Here is a 21510-nt window from a genome sequence, read left to right on the forward strand (position 1 = left end):
GAGGCGCTTTGCAGGCGCTAAAGTGCTAATAAATAGCGCCCTGAAAGAGCTGCTTGCGCCTGCAAAGCCCCCGAGGGCTTTCACACTGAATGAATGAATGAATGAATGAATGAATGAAGGATTTGTAGAGCGCTGCAAATGCGAACTGAATCGCCTCAAGGCGCTAGAATGCGTTCTCTGTTGCCAGCTTCTTAGAAAAGGAAGGTCTTTAGTTTTTTCCTGAAGGCCTGATGGTTTTCTTCCATGCGGATGTGGGTCGGAAGAGCGTTCCATAGTCGAGGTCCTTGGACTGCGAATCTTCTTTCTCCCTTTGCTTTGTGGAGCGGTGCGCTTGTAGGATTGTCAAAAAAGTCCTGCAAGCCGCATTTTTGCAGCGCTATAGGAGCGGTGTATTTACTGCTCCTAAAGCGCCCCTTCCCATTGAAAACAATTGTGCAGCACTGCAAAGCCGGCAGAAAAGTACCACTGTATCGGCGCTTTGCGGGCGGTTTTAACCCTTTTTCGGCCGCTAGCAGGGATTAAAACCACCCCGCTAGCGGCCGAATAGCGCCGCTAGAACGACAGTAAAGCGGCACTAAATATAGCGCTGCTTTACCGCCAGCGACCGCCCGCCTCAGTGTGAAAGTAGCCTTATAAGTGATGACTCTAAATACTTATCTTTCCCACTGCCCGCACCATTGAACACCACTCTGATGCTGTAAGATCATCTTCTAAAGTCCACTGGGAAACCAACACTTCTGGTTGTGTCAAACTTCTGGGTTCTCCACAGCTCTTACTGGCTTCTCCTGCTGACCTTCGGTAAAGATGTGGAGGTTAGCAGTATGAACCAGTATGAGTTGTGGGGGACCCAGGAGACAAACCCTCCGGAAAGTGTTGTTTCCCAGCTAAAAGGATGATTTCCTAATATTTAAGCATAGTTCAGCTGGTTCCTCCTGCTGACCTCCATGGCACTACTCTCTTCTGTAATGAGTTGAAAGTCAGCGGGATGAACCAGTGTTCGGCAGCAAGGTCAGATATATCTTTGCTTGGTAACTTTTGCCTCTTGAGCAAATGGGGGGGAGGGGGTCAGTCAAGAATCTGGGCACTCACAAGACTTTTTCAAAATACTGTAACACTTTTTGAATATAGCTTTTAAGGCTATGTTCACATTTGTGCAAACACAGACATTGCATGTGATTTGTACCTGCACTGCGGGTCACTGGGGCCATTTGCATGCAATGTCTGTGCAATGTGAGTTCAGCCATACAGTTGTATGGCTGAACTCGCATTGAATTTGCACAAAAAACGGTGCAAGGACTCCCCCCCGCACTGAAATCGGATCGCATGGGTGTTCTCACCTATGTGATCCGATTCCTGTGCAAGTTCACAGTTCATACTGCGATCTGTGAACCGATCTGGGGGTGTCATTAACAATGTATTGACACCTGCAGCGGTTTGCAGAGGGCAGTGTGAATTGCATGCGGGAGGGGTGCGATGTGGGAACCGGCGATGTAATCGCTCTGGTTCCCACATCACACAAGTGTGAACCTAGGCTCAAGGAGCAAAAACTTACTTGTACAGACTGATCCAATTACAGATGTGCTCTGATACCCCCAGGGTATGACCGTCACCACAGAGACACTGTAATTAGTCCCCGATATCAAGTTTTGAAGGGTGACATATGTTGTGTTGCTTATCAGAGTTCCAGAAATGATTGAAGGAGAAGAAGAATTCCAATAAGTGATATTATATGACTTCACCACTCCGGTCATATTTACTGGATCTCCCCAAGATAAGGTGACATCCTTAGTTCCTATCATAGTAAAGTTTATGCTGCCCGGTGGGGTGGGATCTGTTTGGAGATAAAACAATGTTAGGAAAAAAATGAGTGAGATGGAAGAAAATGTATCTGCTATAAAAAGAATACATATAATGGGCTGAATTAACAAAGAGTGGTGCAAGCATAATGCTTACACCACTTCTAAACATAAAAAATGGAGCACATGCAAGCCCCTTTGTTAATTAGGAGTCATCAGTTCTCTGTTCTATGGTGGCTGTGACAGACACACAGATCTCTCTACCTGCTCCCCAAAAGTTATATTTAATATTAAAAAGGAGCTCCAGTCTCCCCCAAAAAATTAAAAGTCAGCAGCTACAAATACTGTAGCTGCTGACTTTTATTATAAGGACACTTACCTGTCCAGGGATCCAACGATGTCCTCACCCAAGCCGATTCTTCATTCAGCTTTCGTTCCATACGCCGGCATCTTTACTGCCAGTTTCTTACAATCCATGCACGAGCCACGCTGCGCTTTGCAAATGGTCCCGCAGTATTCTGGGACCTGTGATGTGTGGAGGAGGTGGGCTGAACTTCCACTCAGAAAGGTACTTGCTCCCCCCCCCCCCCCAAAAAAAAGTGCCAAATGTGGCAGTGAAGGGGTGGGAGGATACAAACAAGCAGAACTTCCCCTTTTGGGTGAAGTTCCGCTTTAATCACTTCAAAATATAACAATGTAAGAAAAAAAAAGAAACCAATGAGATGGAAGAAAAATCATCTGCTTTGAAGGAATACGATGGTAGGGGTGTTCACAATGGCCACCTTTTCGTTCTAATAATAAAAAGTTAAAAAAAAAAAACCTTTGTCCCAACTCCTGTCACTTTTTTCAGCCGGGTCTGCATGAACAGTGCTTCCGGAAAGTATTCACAGTGCTTCACTTTTTCCACATTTTGTTATGTTAGAGCCTTATTCCAAAATTGTTTAAATTCATTATTTTCCTTAAAATTCTAAAAACAATACCCCATAATGACAACGTGAAAGAGGTTTAGATGAAATCTTTGCAAATTTATTAATAATAAAAAATGAAACAAATTTAATATAGAGTACATAAGTATTCACAGCCTTTGCTCAATACTTTGGTGAAGCTCCTTTGGCACCAATTACAGCCTCAAGTCTTTTTGAGTATGATGCTACAAGCTTGGCACACCTATTTTGGGCAGTTTCTCCCATTCTTCTTTGCAGGACCTCTCAAGCTCCATCAGGTTGCATGGGGAGCATCGATGCACAGCCATTTTCAGATCTCTCCAGAGATGTTCAATCGGGTTCAAGTCTGGGCTCTGGCTGGGCCCCAAAGGACTTTCACAGGGTTGTCATGTAGCCACACCTTTGTTATCTTGGCTGTGTGCTTAGGGTCGTTGTCATTTTGGAAGATGAACCTTTGCCCCAGTCTGAGGTCCAGAGCGCTCTGGAGCAGGTTTTCATCAAGGATGTCTCTGTACATTGCTGCATTCATCTTTCCCTCAATCCCGACTAGTCTCCCAGTTCCTGCTGCTGAAAAACATTCCCACAACATGATGTTGCCATCACCATGCTTCACTGTAGGGATGGTACTGGCCAGGTGATGAGCAGTGCCTGGTTTCCTCTAGACGTGACACTCGCCATTCAGGCCAAAGAGTTCAATCTTTATTTCATAAGACCAGAGAATTTTGTTTCTCATGGTCTGAGAGTCCTTCAGGTGCCTTTTGGCAAACTCCAGGTGGGCTGTCATGTGCCTTTTACTGAGGAGTGGCTTCCGTCTGGCCACTCTACCAGACAGGCCTGATTGGTGGAGTGCTGCAGAGATGGTTGCTCTTCTGGAAGGTTCTCCTCTCTCCACAGAGAAATGCTGGAGCTCTGTCAGAGTGATCTTTGGTTTCTTGGTCACCTTCCTGACTAAGGTCTTTCTCCCCGATCGCTCAGTTTGGCCGGTCAGCCCGCTCTAGGAAGAGTCCTGGTGGTTCCAAACTTCTTCCATTCACATCTGATGGAGGCTACTGTGCTCATTGGGACCTTCAATGCTGTAGAAATGTTTCTGTACCCTTCCCCAGATCTGTCCCTCCATACAATCCTGTCTCGGAGGCCTACAGATAAGTCCTTGGACTTCATGGCTTGGTTTGTGCTCTGACATGCACTGTTAACTGTGGGACCTTATATAGACAGGTTTGTGCCTTTCCAAACTATGTCCAATCAACTGAATTTACCACAGGTGGACTCCAATCAAGTTGTAGAAACATCTCAAGGATGATCAGTGGAAATATGATACACCTGAGCTCAATTTTGAGTGTCATGGCAAAGCCTGTGAATACGTATGTACATATAATTTATTTGTTTTTTATTTTTAATAAATCTTCAAAGATTTCAAACTTCTTTCACGTTGTCATTATGAGAGATTGTTTGTAGAATTTTGAGGAAAATAATGAATGTAATCCATTTTGGAATAAGGCTGTAACATAACAAAATGTGGAAAAAGTAAAGTGCTGTGAATACTTTCCAGATAAACTGTCCATCAAGTCCATAGGTTGGACTTGATGGACTTGTGTCTTTTTTCAACCTCACCTACTATGTAACTATGTAACTGTATATGGAGAAAAGTCTAAATAATGGATATGTGGAATTAAAAACAAAAGCATATGTAGAATATCATTATTAAATTAATAGCATTATAATCATACAATACCTTTTTGTCATATTTGTCCTTTAAACAAAACTTTTTTCTGTACCATTCAGTGAAATGGCGCACATTTGCTATTTTTTTTGTTTAACATGGACAAATGATTTTGCGCTATTCCATTCTATGTGATTAAATAAACAATGTGATATAAATGTGAACTGAAATCTTACAATAAAAAAGTCCAGTGATGGTTATAAATCAATAAAAATAATCAATTCCCAATTCAATAATATTATGATCCAAATATAAACACTGTGATCAATGTGCAGTCCTTCAATGAATAGAATCAATAACCTTCTTAATAAAACTTCAGAGAGTCTATGTGCCGCCACCAACACCTCAGTGCTCACAGAACTCTCACCTTATATCCACAGAATGTAAGCCTTGTGTATTATTAGGGATAAGCTATTCCTTCATGCCGGAAAACTCCTCCGCAGATCCTCTCTCAGAAGGTCCAGGACCATGTGTGGAGGTAAGGTAAACAGACAAGCCTCCAATAGTGCATTAACATAACCAAACCAATTTATTTAACCACTTCCCGCCCACCGTATGCAAAATGACGGCCGGAAAGTGGTTCCGTTATCCTGACTAGGCGTCATATGACATCCAGCAGGATAACATGCGGGCGCGCACCCGTGGGGGCACGCAGCAAGGCGCTCGCGAGTGCAGCGTGTCAATCTGACACCCCGCATCTCCGATCATGATAGGAAGCCTCTGTCAGAGGCTTCTTACCACATAATCAGCTGTGATCCATCACAGCTGATCATCGCGTGAACCAGGAAGTGCCGGTATATGGCATGTCTCGGTTCGCAGTGACAGGGAGAGCCGATCGGTGGCTCTCCCTGTCAGAGGGGGGTCTGTGCTGATAATCAGCACATTGATTATCAGCACAGCCCTCTCAGAAGTGCCACAACACCTTTTAAAATGCGCCCATAAGCTGTCAGTCAGTGCCCCATAAAAACACAGCTTACAGTGCCCATCAAAGTGCCAATCAGTGCCCATATCAGTGCTAAGCAGTGCCCACCACAGTGCCAGTCAGTGCCCATCTCAGTGCCCAGCAGTAAAACCTGTCAGTACCTCAACATCAGTGCTGCCCATCAGTGCCACCTGTCAGTGCCACCAAAATTTTTGGGTACAGTGTAGCATGACCATGCAATTGTCATTCAAATTACGACACATCACGTTACGTCACATCGTGTTATACGCCGATCCCGAGCTGTCAAAACTTAAAAATCGCCGACCGCGATTTGAAAATGGCGCCGCCGGCGCCGAAATACACAGAGCCGGTCCTCGGCTCTTTCCGGCGGCTCTCGTTTACTTTCGGCTCCACTCGTAGTCCCGAGCGGAGCTATCCGAACCTACTCGGATAGCTCCGCTCAGGACTACGAGTGGAGCCGAAAGTGAACGAGAGCCGCCGGAAAGAGCCGAGGACCGGCTCTGTGTATTTCGGCGTCGGCGGCGCCATTTTCAAATTGCGGTCGGCGATTTTGAAGCCCAGGAAGCAGGGACAGGGGATCGAAGGCTGCACTGGGGCAAGGCTGCACTGGGGAAGGCTGCACTGGGGCAAGGCTGCACTGGGGCAAGGCTGCACTGACAAAGCTGCACTGGGGAAGGCTGCACTGGGGAAGGCTGCACTGACAAGGCTGCACTGACATGGCTGCACTGACATGGCTGCACTGACATGGCTGCACTGACAAGGCTGAACTGACATGGCTGCACTGACAAGGCTGCACTGGGGAAGGCTGCACTGACAAGGCTGCACTGACATGGCTGCACTGGGGCAAGGCTGCACTGAGAAGGCTGCAATGATGGGCATTTAAATGTAAGTTTTTTTCCCTTCAACTTCCCTCCTAAAAGTTTTTTTTTCTTTAAAATTCCCTCCTAAATTGGGGTGCGTGTTATACGCCGGTGCGTGTTATACGCCGATAAATACGGTATATCACATTGTTTTTAATCACATAGCATGGAATAGCGCAAAATCATTTTATTCACTTACTTATGCACATGTATTTGTGAAATCACTAGGTTTTGCAGCAATTCTGGGTATCCAGTTAGGATTTATTGTTATCACATTCACTATATAATAGCGCAGAGGATCACTATACTATATTCATTGAAGACACATGACCTTAATCATACTTACATGTGGCCTGTGACAGTGAAGGGGCTGCCTGGCTGCAGGAACTGCTGACTGTCACTATTGTTACATTGTAGACTCTTCCTGGTAATAATCCAGTAAAATTTACTTGCATCATGTTAGGTTGTATTGTGCCAGTCTGCATTGTGTTATTGACATATTCTGTTATAGTGACGGTATAATTAGACACTTTTCCTTGTGGTGCGGTCCAGCTCACAAACAGAGAATTCACCGATGTGTTACTGCTCGCTGCGGCACCGACAGCTTGTCCGGGAACTAAGAGGAAAAATAATTTTTATTAGTAAAAAAGGTACACATACAGATCTTATTATAAAGGGTGCAGGGGTTCTACAGCAAAGATGGAGGGCTGGGGGGGATCCTGCCCATAGCAGCATCATCTGTGTTGGAAGAATAGGGAGGAAAGACCTTGAATCTCTGAATGTGGGTGATCTAGACTGTAAGGGGGGATTTATTAAAACCGGAGAGTACAAAATCTGGTGTAGATGTGCATGGTAGCCAATCAGCCTCTAACTTTAGCTTGTTCAATTACGCTTTGCCATAAGTTTTGCGGTGCATACTAGCACTTTATGGCATAAACCTTGTTGGGGCACATAAATGAATGTGGTGGCATTTACAGTGCCTTACAAAAGTATTCACCCCCCTTGGCTTTTTACCTATTTTGTTACATTGCAGCCTTTAGTTCAATGTTTTTTTAATCTGAATTATATGTGATGGATCAGAACACAATAGTCTAAGTTGGTGAAGTAAAATTAGAAAAATATATACATAAAACTATTTTTCAGAAATAAAAAAATGATAATTGGCATGTGCGTATGTATTCACCCCCTTTGTTATGAAGCCCATAAAAAGCTCTGGTGCAATCAATTACCTTCAGAAGTCACATAATTAGTGAAATGATGTCCACCTGTGTGCAATCTAAGTGTCACATGATCTGTCATTACATATACACACCTTTTTGAAAGGCCCCAGAGGCTGCAACACTAACCAAACACTGACATGAAGACCAAGGAACTCTCCAAACAAGGAAGGGACAATGTTGCTGAGAAGTACAAGTCAGGTTTAGGTTATAAAAAAATATCCAAATCTTTGATGATTCCTAGGAGCACCATCAAATCTATCATAACCAAATGGAAAGAACATGGCACAACAGAAAACCTGCCAAGAGACGGCCGCACACCAAAACTCACGGACCGGGCAAGGAGGGCATTAATCAGAGAGGCAGCACAGAGACTTAAGGTAACCCTGGAGGAGCTGCAGAGTTCCACAGCAGAGACTGGAGTATCTGTACATCGGACGACAATAAGCCGTACGCTCCATAGAGTTGGGCTTTATGGCAGAGTGGCCAGAAGAAAGCCATTACTTTCAGCAAAAAACAAAATGGCACGTTTTGAGTTTGCGAAAAGGCATGTGGGAGACTCCCAAAATGTATGGAGGAAGGTGCTCTGGTCTGATGAGACTAAAATTTAACTTTTTGGCCATCAAAGAAAACCCTATGTCTGGCGCAAACCCAACACATCACCCAAAGAACACCACCCCCACTGTGAAACATGGTGGTAGCAGCATCATGCTGTGGTGATGTTTTTCAGCAGTCAGGACTGGGAAACTAGTCAGAGTTGAGGGAATGATGGATGGTGCTAAATACAGGGATATTCTTGAGCAAAACCTGTACCACTCTTTGTGTGATTTGAGGCTAGGATGGAGGTTCACCTTCCAGCAGGACAATGACCCCAAACCCACTGCTAAAGCAACACTTGAGTGGTTTAAGGGGAAACATGTATATGTGTTGGAATGGCCTAGTCAAAGCCCAGACCTCAATCCAATAGAAAGTCTGTGGTCAGACTTAAAGATTGCTGTTCACAAGCGCAAACCATCCAACTTGAAGGAGCAGTTTTGGAAGGAGGAATGGGCAAAAATACCAGTGGTAAGATGTGGCAAGCTCATAGCTCATAGAGACTTATTCAAAGTGACTTGGAGCTGTGATAGCTGCAAAAAGTGGCTCTACAAAGTATTGAGTGAGTTCACCGCTCCTTCACCGCTCCAAAGAAGCTGCTGGCAGGACTTTTTGTGATGCCCTGCCAGTGCACCGCTCTGGTGTGAAAGCCCTCGGGCTTTCACACTGGAGTGTATGGAGTCGCTTTTTTCAGGCGCTATACAGACGCTATTTTTAGCGCTGTAGCACCTGAAAAATGCTGGCAGTGTGAAAGGGGTCTTAAGGTATTTAAACCACTTAAGGACCGAGCCTCTTTTTGAGATTTGTTGTTTACATGTTAACTGTTTTTTTTGCTAGAAAATTATTTAGAACCCCCAAACATTATCATTTTTTTTTAACACTCTAGAGAATAAAATGGCGGTCATTGCAATACTTTCTGTCACACTGTATGTGCGCAGCGGTCTTACATGCGCACTTTTTTTGGAAAAAATACACTTTTTTAAATTAAAAAATAAGACAACAGTAAAGTTAGCCCAATTTTTTTTATATTGTGAAAGATAATGTTATACCCAGTAAATTGATACCCAACATGTCACGCTTTAAAATTGCCCCCGCTCATGGAATGGTAAAAATCTCCATAGGCGACGTTTAAAAAATTCTACAGGTTGCCTTTTTTTATGTTACAGAGGAGGTCTGAGGCTAAAATTATTGCTCTCACTTTACCGATTGCGGCGATACCTCACGTGTGGTTTGAACACCGTTTTCATATGCAGGCGCTACTCACGTATGTGTTTGCTTCTGCACTCGAGCTCGGCGGGACGAGGCGCGTTTTTTTTTCTTATCTATTTTACCTTTTATTTTTAAACTGTTTTTTTAAAAAACAAATTGTGTCACTTTTATTCCTATTACAAGGAATGTAAACATCCCTTGTAATAGAAAAAAAAGCATGACAGGACCTCTTAAATATGAGATCTGGGGTCAAAAAGACCTCAGATCTCATATTTACACTAAAATGCAATAAAAAAAAGTTGTCATTAAAAAAAAAAAAAAAAGGCCCTTTAAGAGCTATGGGCAGAAGTGACGTTTTGACGTCGCTTCCACCCAGCAATAGTATGGAGACGGATGGGGGCCATCTTCCCCTCACTCATCTCTATACCCAGCGTGGATGAACGTCCGATCTCCTCCGGAGGAGGGCACCGAAGTACGGCGGGAAGGGGGGGGCCCTCTCCCACCTCAGATAAAAGTGATATTGCGACGAATCCGCGCTACAGTGTAAAAGAAATAATATCAAACAAAATAATCATTCAATTAATAGATCAATAAAGTGTCAAAGCTTACTAAATGGTTAAATTCGTGTACACAGTGTTAAAGATAAAAATTCATATATTCAAACAAAGCCAGGGCAGGTGATTTAGAGTATGTTCAGTCGCTTGACCACATTATCAAAAACATAAAAAGTTTTTGTCCACAAACAGTATTATAAAGAAGGGATTTAAATGTATGATAAGATGCACAAGTGGGGTTAAAAAGGGGTTGAAAAAGGCCCATAAGTAATGGTCACAGAGCCCTCACCTTCATACACTGTTCAAAACTTCATATATTGGTGATCTAAAGTCCGTTGTCTGACGTTATTCCAACTTCCACCACTAGGAGGTCTTCCGTGCCAGCATAAGTGAAATTGCAATTAACCAAAGTGTCAGCATATTAACCATAAATATAAATGTCATCCGCTATATTTATTTCAATCACCAGGGGGTCCTCTCCTTCATCCACCAAATCTCCCAGATAATACTGCACATCCAATGTCTTCTTATACCTCGTATCCTCCGCAAAATGGGGGGGGGGAGAGGGATGGCAGCAAACAAGGGTGGGAGAGAGAGAAAAAGCCCCAATAGTGTAGTAAGGTTAGAATACACAAGTTTTTGTGGACAAAAACTTTTTATCTTTTTATCTTTTTGATAATGTGGTCAAGAGACTGAACATACTCTAAATCACCTGCCCTGGCTTTGTTTGAATATATGAATTTTTATCTTTAACACTGTGTACACTAATGTAACCATTTAGTAAGCTTTGACACTTTATTGATCTATTAATTGAATGATTATTTTGATATTATTTCTTTTACACTGTAGCGCGGAATCACTTTTATAATCATTATTGTGAGTGGATTGTGATACACTATAGGTTCTGCTGCAGGCAGTTACTGTTTATTTTGTGATCGCACTTATATGCACTATAGGCACTTTAGGATTTGATCACGTTAATATAAGTTTTCACCAATTTATTTCATCCACGTATTTATCATAGTAGCGCAAGGTCTTTACATTTCCATTGCGACAAATCCGCCACAGGGACCACTTTTATCTTAAACCGGACCGCTCACTGAATAAGAGGATACCGGGGTTATGGCAGCTTGCTGCTGCCATAACAACGATATCCCTCTTTAAACTTAGGACGTATATCGGCGTGCGGCGGTCTGGAAGTGGTTAAAGGTAATGATTTTATACACACCACAATATTTTTACACACAATTGTACGGTTTATTTACTGCACCTTCCAAATGAACTTGGTGGAGTTTGAACTTGTGTTTAAGGACTTTAGTTTATGGCATAAGCTTGAAATCAGTGTGATACTCCTCTGATCATTCACAATTCATTGACCGGTGCATCTGACCTGCAGTTGATCTTTTTCTGACCTGCATTTGACCTGATTTAAAGGGGTTTAAATACCCGTTTTGCATTCCCATGCAAAAAAAAAAAAAAAAATTCCTGTTGTCTCTTGCACCGTTACTTCTTAGCAGCTTTGAGAAGTATGTGTGGATTCTTTTCTTTCGCTATAGCATTCAAAATTACTGAACTTTTTCAAGCAGAAGAAAAGATCCTATCATCATTTATTATAAATATACAGGATTTATATAGGGTCAACAATTTGTGCAAAATAAGGGAGAGAGTACAGTAATACAATTCAATACAGTAGGGCTAGTGATACCAAAGGCATTACGTATAAGGAATGAGCTGATGGAGAAAGTAAAAGTTCAGTTTGAAGGTGGAGTCGGGATAGGATTTCTAGAAAAAGATACATTTTTAAGGATCACCTAAAAGAAGACAGTAGAGAATAGACATGTGCAGAACGAAAAAATTTGTTTCATTTCGGATCGATTCGTTAGGTTACTAATTTAGTTTGGTTGCATTCGTAACAAAATTAGTTTAGTTTTGTTTATTCTTTTTCAGCCAAATTCAATTTTTTCCAATATATTCTAAGTATTCGAAATTGAATTGAAAATAACGAGTTTTGCTGACCTCTGTAATCACAGGGGGATTCTACCACAACAAACCCTTCAAGAGAAATACCTTCTTCCACAAACTCAGATTTTTCATTATGTGCAAATAGTGCATTTTCTGCAAACCTTACAATGGACGGCTGATATAACCACGTTCACCTCAATGGAGTATTTATGCAGATCCCTTGACAAACACACTGGCTTTATCTCCAAAATCTATAGTATATTGACCTCTACTCCAGAAAAATTGTTTTATATGAAGAAGTGGGAACAAGACATAGGGGAGACATTCGCTCTAGATGAATGGTCCAAAATGTCACAGTGTGCGTCAAAATCATTTATAAATACTTAATTGATCGAAGCAAATTACAAGGTTTTGTGGTACATGGTACCGACGAGAATAGCTTCGTTCGTCCCAGGGGCCTCTCCCTCCTGTTTTCGAGGGTGCGGTATGGAAGACATGGTGATCCATATATGGTGGTCCTACCCCAAGGTGAAATGTTTTTGGATTCGCCTCTATAATTTCATCTTCTCACTTACACAGGGGAACTTAACTAAATCACCACAGCAAGCTCTTCTGGGACGCCCGGTAGAAGGCACATCTAAACAGGCAGGGAAACTTATAACCTTTATCTTCACGGCAGCCAGAATAGTAATTGCCAGATCATGGAGGACGCCCACGATCCCTTTGGACTTGATAAAAAACAAGTTGTCATGGATCATGATAAATGAACGCCTTTAGGCGATTTTACAGGGCAAACGAGCCCTATTTGATAAGATCTGGGAACACCGGATCAAATACTTGTCTGACCCCTTGTGAGATCTCAGGGACTGACCGAGTTCATTTTAGGGAGTGACCTTCCTTCCCTCTCTGATACTCTTTTCTTCTTACTTTCATTCTTCTCCTGGAATAGTCTATGGTCTTGGTCCTCCCCCTTCCTCCCCCTCCTGCATGGAGAGTAGTGGAGGGATGGGGAAATCAAGGGATATTCATAGTTATCTTTCAGACTATGGAAATGTTATCTGGTTGTGTTTTCATTTTACCCTTTTTTTCTTGAATTGGAGCAATAAGCAGTAACAGATGTGCAGACCAGAAGACAATAATTTACTTTTCTAGAAAGGCGCACTGTATAATAATGATACTCAGACATGGTATACAGTTAAGACTTAAATGTTAAAAATGTCTTGCCTCTGACTATTCTCTGCCTGATCTCCTGGTTCTGACTTTGGCTTGCTACTGGACCTTGCTCTGCCAGCTTCCCGACCTCCTGACCACCCTTCTGTCTTACCATGTATGATCGCAGCTCACCTTGGCTATAACTATAAGCAGATTTCCTTTACATGGTAGTTGATATAGGGCTTGGAATGGGGATGGGAACAGGTTTAGGCTTAGTTAGTATTTGACTAAACTTCAACTTTAAAGGATAAGTTCACCTTTCGTAACATGTTACACCCATTTTCATGATGTAACATGCTACGAACGGACCAGCCCCGCACCCTCCCAATCCCCAATCTGACAGCTAGCGGGGATCTTCTCTTCCCTGCTAGCTGTCTTAATTTAAAAAAAACTTGGCCAAGCGGGGCTCCACCCACCCAGCCGTGTCACTCATTCACAGTGTCCTGTGAATGGAAAACTACAAGGTCCGGCAGCCTTTGCAGCTGTTGGCTTGTAGTTTTCAATGAACTACCACGGTGCTTGTTTCAGGTCACAATGCATGCCTCACCATTTCCTCTGTGTTGTATAACAAATGTGGGAGTGCTAATGTGGTGAAAGACTGCATGGTGATCTCTCTGGTAATTGAGTGACACTAGACTGAGAGACCCAGGGATTGTGGAATATGTAGTTTCTTCATAGGAAATGTTAGTTCTCAGACTACAGACAGAGTTCATGCATTAAAATGACATTAAAGGTTCAGATTTCTTACAAAAAAAGTAATAAACATATCATACTAACCTACTCTGTGCAGTGTTTTAGCACAGAGCAGCCCCGATCCTCCTCTTCTTCTTGGGTCCCCCACTGGTGCTCCTGGCCCCTCCACCTCGACAAGTGCAATAGCAAGCCGCAGCTCGCCCCTGCCCCCTTGGCAATAATTTAAAAAGTTACATTTTCGTTTTGGCGGTACTTATGGGTACAGTCAGTTATTAGACATGTGCAGTTCGTTTCGAGCTACAGTATTAACGAAGTTTACAGACTGCGCCGAATAAAAATAAATTTGTCCAAATTTCCAAAATTCAAATTGAAATTCAAATCAAATTTTACATTTAATTCCATTCAAATTCAAACTGTAAACATTTTTCTGAAATCAAAGATTGTGTGTGTTAGAAAAAATGTATCAATTCGATCGTTTTGAATCGTAAAAAATTGGCAAATTCAAAAGAAGACATAACAAGAATTCTGAATACGAATCCTGAATATGAATTCAACGAATCAACTGAATTTAACAAAAGAAATAACTAGATTAATGAATCTAAACAAAACAAAACAAATGTTTTCGTTGTGCACATGTCTATCAGTTATAAACGAGGGGTCTAATTCTATGTTACAGGCCAGCGGAGGACCCTAGAACAGGAGGATCGGGGAAGTATATAGACATGTTTGTTATTTTAAAAACAGAGAAAATTGAGTACTGTCCGTGATACTTTTTTTATTTGCACTAACATACAATTTTTCAGGACAAGCTTTCGGGGAATGTCCCCTTCTTCAAGGTCCAAGCAGTACTGGATAACAAATTTTTAAGCAGAATGTTAAAGAAGAAGGAAAAAAAAAAAAAAAAAAGAGAAAACCAAACACATACAAATCAATGGTAATAAAGATAGCAGCAGAGTTAGTGAGATAAGACAGAGGGAGAGCTAGGGGGGAATGCAGGGGGGGGGATACTAATCACAGAGCGGTCGTAAAACTTTAGCATAATGTGTAAGGAAACCAATATCTAAATTCAGGCCATTATTTTTCGTGTCAAAAAGAAGTATCATTCTTAGTTCATGGGATCTTACTGCTGTACCTCCAGTAATGTGGTGTACCTCATCCAATGCAAAAGGTGCAGCAAAGGATCTTATGTTGGTGAAACAGGACAGAAGTTGCAAGCGAGGATGAATTTGCACAGACATACCATCAAAGAACATAAAGAAGACAGTTTATGCACACCTGTGGGGCATCATTTCTCACAATCGGATCACACCATAGAAGACCTCAATGTCTTAGTTCTTAAAGGGAATTTCAGAACTATCCAGGAAAGGAAAACGTTTGAACTAAGAATGATACTTCTTTTTGACACGAAAAATAATGGCCTGAATTTAGATATTGGTTTCCTTACACATTATGCTAAAGTTTTACGACCGCTCTGTGATTAGTATCCCCCCCTTGCATTCCCCCCTAGCTCTCCCTCTGTCTTATCTCACTAACTCTGCTGCTATCTTTATTACCATTGATTTGTATGTGTTTGGTTTTCTCTTTTTTTTTTCCTTCTTCTTTAACATTCTGCTTAAAAATTTGTGAATCAGTACTGCTTGGACCTTGAAGAAGGGGACATACCCTGAAAGCTTGTCCTGAAAAATTGTATGTTAGTGCAAATAAAAAAAGTATCACGGACAGTACTCAATTTTCTCTGTCACAATTGCACTAATACGGCTACAATCAAATCAAGTATTATTTAAAAAAAAAATCCTTTACAAACACATTGAGAAGCTTGTGTGAATTTAGTCAATGCATCTGAAACAAAGACTGTTCTTTTTTCTGGTGGCAACAAATCAGCTTTTCACTTTTACACCTCCAGAATGTGGTAATGATGGGGAGTATCAGATTGGATGTTGTGAATAACGGAAACTTCTTGCGGGAAATTTGATAGACAAAGACTGGAGCATTTGTTGGCAAAGACATTTATAAGTTGCTTTTCCTGTTCGGCAGTACTTACGGGTGCAGTCAGTTATAGGCACGGGGTCTGATTGTATGTTACAGGCAGATATTGTATATACAGTGAATGTATAGGTCTCTCCCGCTGTCAGATATCCTATTGTAGCCGATGCACTGTTCACGATTGTATTATTTATCAGTGTAGATGATGAGGTTACATTGGTCTGCACCCTGTAGGTGTATGAGCTCTGATACTCGTTTGGTTGTGTCCAGGTCAGGGATATAGAATTGGTAGTTTTAGCAACAATCTGCGGTAATTTCACAGACATCGGTTCTGTGGATAAGGGAAAGAGTAATATTAATAACCAGAGTAAGAATTGTTACATTCAGAGTGTGATGTTGAAGTTACAATGTTATTTAATCGGCAGTAGAAAAACACTGCTAAAGAAAAAAGAGTTATCATCTTCATTATCTTTAACCACTTCAGCCCCGGAAGGATTTACCCCCTTCCTGACCAGAGCACTTTTTTACAATTTGGCACTGCGTCGCTTTAACTGCTAATTGCGCGGTCATGCAATGCTGTACCCAAACAAAATTTGCGTCCTTTTCTTCCCACAAATAGAGCTTTCTTTTGATGGTATTTGATCACCTCTGCCGTTTTTATTTTTTGCGCTATAAACGGAAAAAGACTGAAAATTTTGAAAAAAATGACATACAAATTTTCTACTTTTTGTTATAAAAAAAGTCCAATAAACTCAATTTTAGTCATACATTTAGGCCAAAATGTATTCGGCCACATGTCTTTGGTAAAAAAAATGTCAATAAGTGTATATTTATTGGTTTGTGCAAAAGTTATAGCGTCTACAAACTAGGGTACATTTTCTGGAATTTACACAGCCTTTAATTTATGACTGCCTATGTCATTTCTTGAGGTGCTAAAATGGCAGGGCAGTACCAAACCCCCCCAAATGACCCCATTTTGAAAAGTAGACACCCCAAGGAAATTGCTGAGAGGCATGTTGAGCCCATTGAATATTCATTTTTTTTGTCCCAAGTGATTGAATAATGACAAAAAAAACAAAAAAACAAAACAAATTTACAAACAGTTGTCACTAAATGATATATTGCTCACACAGGCCATGGGCATATGTGGAATTGCACCCCAAAAGAAATTCAGCTGCTTCTCCTGAGTACGGGGATACCACATGTGTGGGACTTTTTGGGAGCCTAGCTGCGTACGGGGCCCCGAAAACTAATCACCGCCTTCAGGATTTCTAAGGGAGTAAATTTTTGATTTCACTCTTCACTGCCTATCACAGTTTCGGAGGCCATGGAATGCCCAGGTGGCACCCCCCCCCCCAAATGACCCCATTTTGGAAAGTAGACACACCAAGCTATTTGCTGAGAGGCATGGTGAGTATTTTGAAGCTCTCATTTGTTTTTGAAAATAAAGAAAGACAAGAAAAAAAATTTTTTTTTTCTTTTTTCAATTTTCAAAACTTTGTGACAAAAAGTGAGGTCTGCAAAATACTCACTATACCTCTCAGGAAATAGCTTGGGGTGTCTACTTTCCAAAATGGGGTCATTTGGGTGGGGTGCCACCTGGGCATTCCATGGCCTCCGAAACTGTGATAGGCAGTGAAGAGTGAAATCAAAAATTTACACCCTTAGAAAGCCTGAAGACGGTGCTTGGTTTTCGGGTTCCCGTACGCGGCTAGGCTCCCAAAAAGTCTCACACATGTGGTATCCCCGTACTCAGGAGAAGCAACAGAATGCATTTTGGGGTGTAATTTCACATGTTCCCATGGCATGTTTGAGCAATATATCACTTAGTGACAACTTTGTGCAAAAAAAAAAAAAATGTGTCTTTTTCCCGCAACTTGTGTCACAATATAAAATATTCCATGGACTCGACATGCCTCTCAGCAAATAGCTTGGGGTGTCTACTTTCCAAAATGGGGTCATTTGGGGGGGTTTTGAACTGTCCTGGCATTTTATGCACAACATTTAGAAGCTTATGTCACACATCACCCACTCTTCTAACCACTTGAAGACAAAGCCCTTTCTGACACTTTTTGTTTACATGAAAAAATTATTTTTTTTTGCAAGAAAATTACTTTGAACCCCCAAATATTATATATTTTTTAAAGCAAATGCCCTACAGATTAAAATGGTGGGTGTTTCATTTTTTCTTTTCACACAGTATTTGCGCAGTGATTTTTCAAACGCATTTTTTGGGGAAAAAACACTAAACAAAAAAACTAAATACATTTTTAAAAGCCTTTAAAAGCCTTTACAGGTTACCACTTTCGATTTACAGAGGAGGTCTACTGCAATACTACTGTAATACTACTGTATTACTGCCCTCGATCTTACCTTTGCGGTGATACCTCACATGCATGGTGCAATTGCTGTTTACATTTGACGCCAGACCGACGCTTGCGTTCGCCTTTGTGGGAGAGCAGGGGGGGACAGGGGTGCTTTTTTTTTTTTTTTTTTTCTTTATTTTTTTTTGCTTTTTTTCCTTATTTTTAAGCTGTTCCTTTCATTTATTTTTTTCTTTTTTTTATCATTTTTATTGTTATCTCAGGGAATGTAAATATCCCCTATGATAGCAATAGGTAGTGACAGGTACTCTTTTTTAAAAAAAATTGGGGTCTATTAGAACCTAGATCTCTCCTCTGCCCTCAAAGCATCTGACCACACCAAGATCGGTGTGATAAAATGCTTTCCCAATTTCCCAATGGCGCTGTTTACATCCGGCGAAATCTAAGTCATGAAATGCTTGTAGCTTCTGGTTTCTTAGGCCATAGAGATGTTTGGAGCCACTCTGGTCTCTGATCAGCTCTATGGTCAGCTGGCTGGCATTCTCAGGTTCCCTGTTGGGACAGGAGAACCAGAGAAAAACATGGAAGACGGTGGGGAGGGCATTCCCTCCCACTGCTTGTAAAAGCAGTCTAGAGGCTAATTAGCCACTAGGATTGCTTTTACATGAAAGCCGACCAAAGAATGATACCAAGATGATACCTAAACCTGCAGGCATCATTCTGGTATAACCACTCAAAGTCCAGCAACATACCAGTACGTTGCTGGTCCTTGTTGGGCATATATTGTAATCTTTTTTTTTCATGCAGCCTGTGGACTGCATGAAAAAAAGAGATTGATCGGTGGGTATGCCCACCATTAGAATACCTCCCTTCATCCACCCACTTCTAATGATGGGCACACATGCACCATTTATATATGCCGAAGCAGGGGGGCATCCTCCCGCAAAAGGTAGGAGCAAATCGCTCCTCCGCCCCTGCTGCCCCCACGCTTCGGCATATATCACCTGTAACTTTTATAACTGTAACCGGTTCCAGGTTTGGGTCTCTCAAAATGCGATGGCATCTTGGGAGACCCTGTGAAAGTGCGCCCAGTCTACGCAATGCTGTACCCTACGCTAATACTCAACTAGTGTATGGTAGCATTCAAAACATTCACCAATGCAAAGACCAGGATTGTCAGGACAGGAGGGACAATAATAGCGGGTGTCACGCCTATATCCGCGCTTGCTGCAGACACAACATCTTTTTTGGGGGGGTTCGTTGGGTAGGGGTACTCGGGAGGACATAAACAAAATGCCTTTCATGCAGCCGACTGCATTTGGTTGCGGATGTGAATGGGGGAAGTTTGGGTGCTGCAGAAGTGGCCCAATTAGGATTGGCGAATGCAGCAGGAAGGAAACAATGGTGCAGCGCTGCAAAGCTGCCGGCAAAGCTGCCTGCAAAGCGCCGCTGCAGTTTTAACCCTTTTTCGGCCGCTAGCGGGGGTTAAAACCGCCCCGCTAGTGCCGCTAGAACGACAGTAAAGCGGCGCTAAATATAGCGCCGCTTTACCGCCAGCAACCGCCCGCCTCAGTGTGAAAGTAGCCTTATAAGTGATGACTCTAAATACTTATCTTTCCCACTGCCAGCACCATTGAACACCACTCTGATGCTGTAAGATCTTCTAAAGTCCACTGGGAAACCAACACTTCTGGTTGTGTCAAACTTCTGGGTTCTCCACAGCTCTTACTGGCTTGTCCTGCTGATCTCCAGTAAAGATGTGGAGGTTAGCAGTATGAACCAGTATGAGTTGTGGGGGACCCAGGAGACCAACCCTCCGGAAAGTGTTGTTTCCCAGCAATAAGGACGATTTTCTAGTATTTAAGCATAGTTCAGCTGGTTCCTCCTGCTGACCTCCATGGCACTACTCTCTTCTGTAATGAGTTGAAAGTCAGCGGGATGAACCAGTGTTCGGCAGCAAGGTCAGATATATCTTTGCTTGGTAACTTTTGCCTCTTGAGCAAATGGGGGGGGGGGGGGTCAGTCAAGAATCTGGGCACTCACAAGAGTTTTTCAAAATACTGTAACACTTTTTGAATATAGCTTTTAAGGCTATGTTCACATTTGTGCGAACACAGACATTGCATGTGATTTGTACCCGCACTGCGGGTCACTTGGGCCATTTGCATGCGATGTCTGTGCAATGCGAGTTCAGCCATACAGTTGTATGGCTGAACTCACATTGAATTTGCACAAAAAAGGCGTAAGGACTCCCCCCCCCCCCCCGCACTGAAATCGGATCGCATGGGTGTTCTCACCTATGCGATCCGATTCCTGTGCAAGTTCATTGTTCACACTGCGATCTGTGAACCGGTCATATTTACTGGTGTCATTAACAATGTATTGACACCCGCAGTGGTTTGCAGAGGGCAGTGTGAACTGCCTGCGGGAGGGGTGCGATGTGGGAATCGGCGCTGTAATCTCACTGGTTCCTGCATCGCACAAGTGTGAACCTAGGCTCAAGGAGCAAAAACTTACTTGTACAGACTGATCCAATTACAGATGTGCTCTGATACCCCCAGGGTATGACCGTCACCACAGAGACACTGTAATTAGTCCCCGATATCAAGTTTTGAAGGGTGACATATGTTGTGTTGCTTATCACAGTTCCAGAAATGTTTGAAGGAGAAGAAGAATTCCAATAAGTGATATTATATGACTTCACCACTCCGGTCATATTTACTGGATCTCCCCAAGATAAGGTGACATCCTTAGTTCCTATCATAGTAAAGTTTATGCTGCCGGGTGGGGTGGGATCTGTTTGGAGATAAAACAATGTTAGGAAAAAAATTAGTGAGATGCATGAAAATGTATCTGCTATAAAAAGAATACATAAAATGGGCTGAATTAACAGAGAGTGGTGCAAGTATAATGCTTATACCACTCTTCTAAACATAAAAAATGGAGCACATGCAAGCCCCTTTGTTAATTAGGAGTCATCAGTTCTCTGTTCTATGGTGGCTGTGACAGACACACAGATCTTTCTACCTGCTTCCCAAAAGTTATATTTAAAATGAAAAAGGAGCTCCGGTATCCCCCAAAAAATTAAAAGTCAGCAGCTACAAATACTGTAGCTGCTGACTTTTATTATAAGGACACTTACCTGTCCAGGGATCCAACGATGTCCTCACCCAAGCCGATTCTTTAATCGGCTTCGGTTCCAGATGCCGGCATCTTTACTGCCGGTTTTCTACAATCCATGCACGAGCCACGCTGCGCTATGCAAATGGTCCCGCAGTCTTCTGGGACCTGTGATGTGTGGAGGAGGTGGGCTGAACTTCCACTCAGAAAGGTACCTCCCCCCCCCAATGTGGCAGTGAAGGGGTGGGAGGATACAAACAAGCAGAACTTCCCGTTTTGGGTGAAGTTCCACTTTAATCACTTCAAAATATAACAATGTAAGAAAAAAAAAGAAATCAATGAGATGGAAGAATAATCATCTGCTTTGAAGGAATACGAT

The 21510-nt window shown here is 42.3% G+C and overlaps 1 protein-coding gene across 1 annotated transcript in view; it reads right to left on the bottom strand.

Annotated features, from left to right (window-relative positions):
* Positions 1–21510, bottom strand: part of LOC141111935 (receptor-type tyrosine-protein phosphatase beta-like) — a 337059-nt gene that overhangs the window by 221609 nt on the left and 93940 nt on the right. The window contains exons 7-10 of the mRNA XM_073604158.1: positions 20529–20807; positions 15746–16018; positions 6610–6879; positions 1553–1831 (exon numbers count right to left, since the gene is read on the bottom strand). Coding sequence (XP_073460259.1) covers positions 1553–1831; positions 6610–6879; positions 15746–16018; positions 20529–20807 — 1101 coding nt within the window. The remainder of the gene's footprint in view (positions 1–1552; positions 1832–6609; positions 6880–15745; positions 16019–20528; positions 20808–21510) is intronic.

This window comes from Aquarana catesbeiana, linkage group LG11 (genome assembly GCF_042186555.1).
Source record: "Aquarana catesbeiana isolate 2022-GZ linkage group LG11, ASM4218655v1, whole genome shotgun sequence".
NCBI lineage: Eukaryota > Metazoa > Chordata > Amphibia > Anura > Ranidae > Aquarana > Aquarana catesbeiana.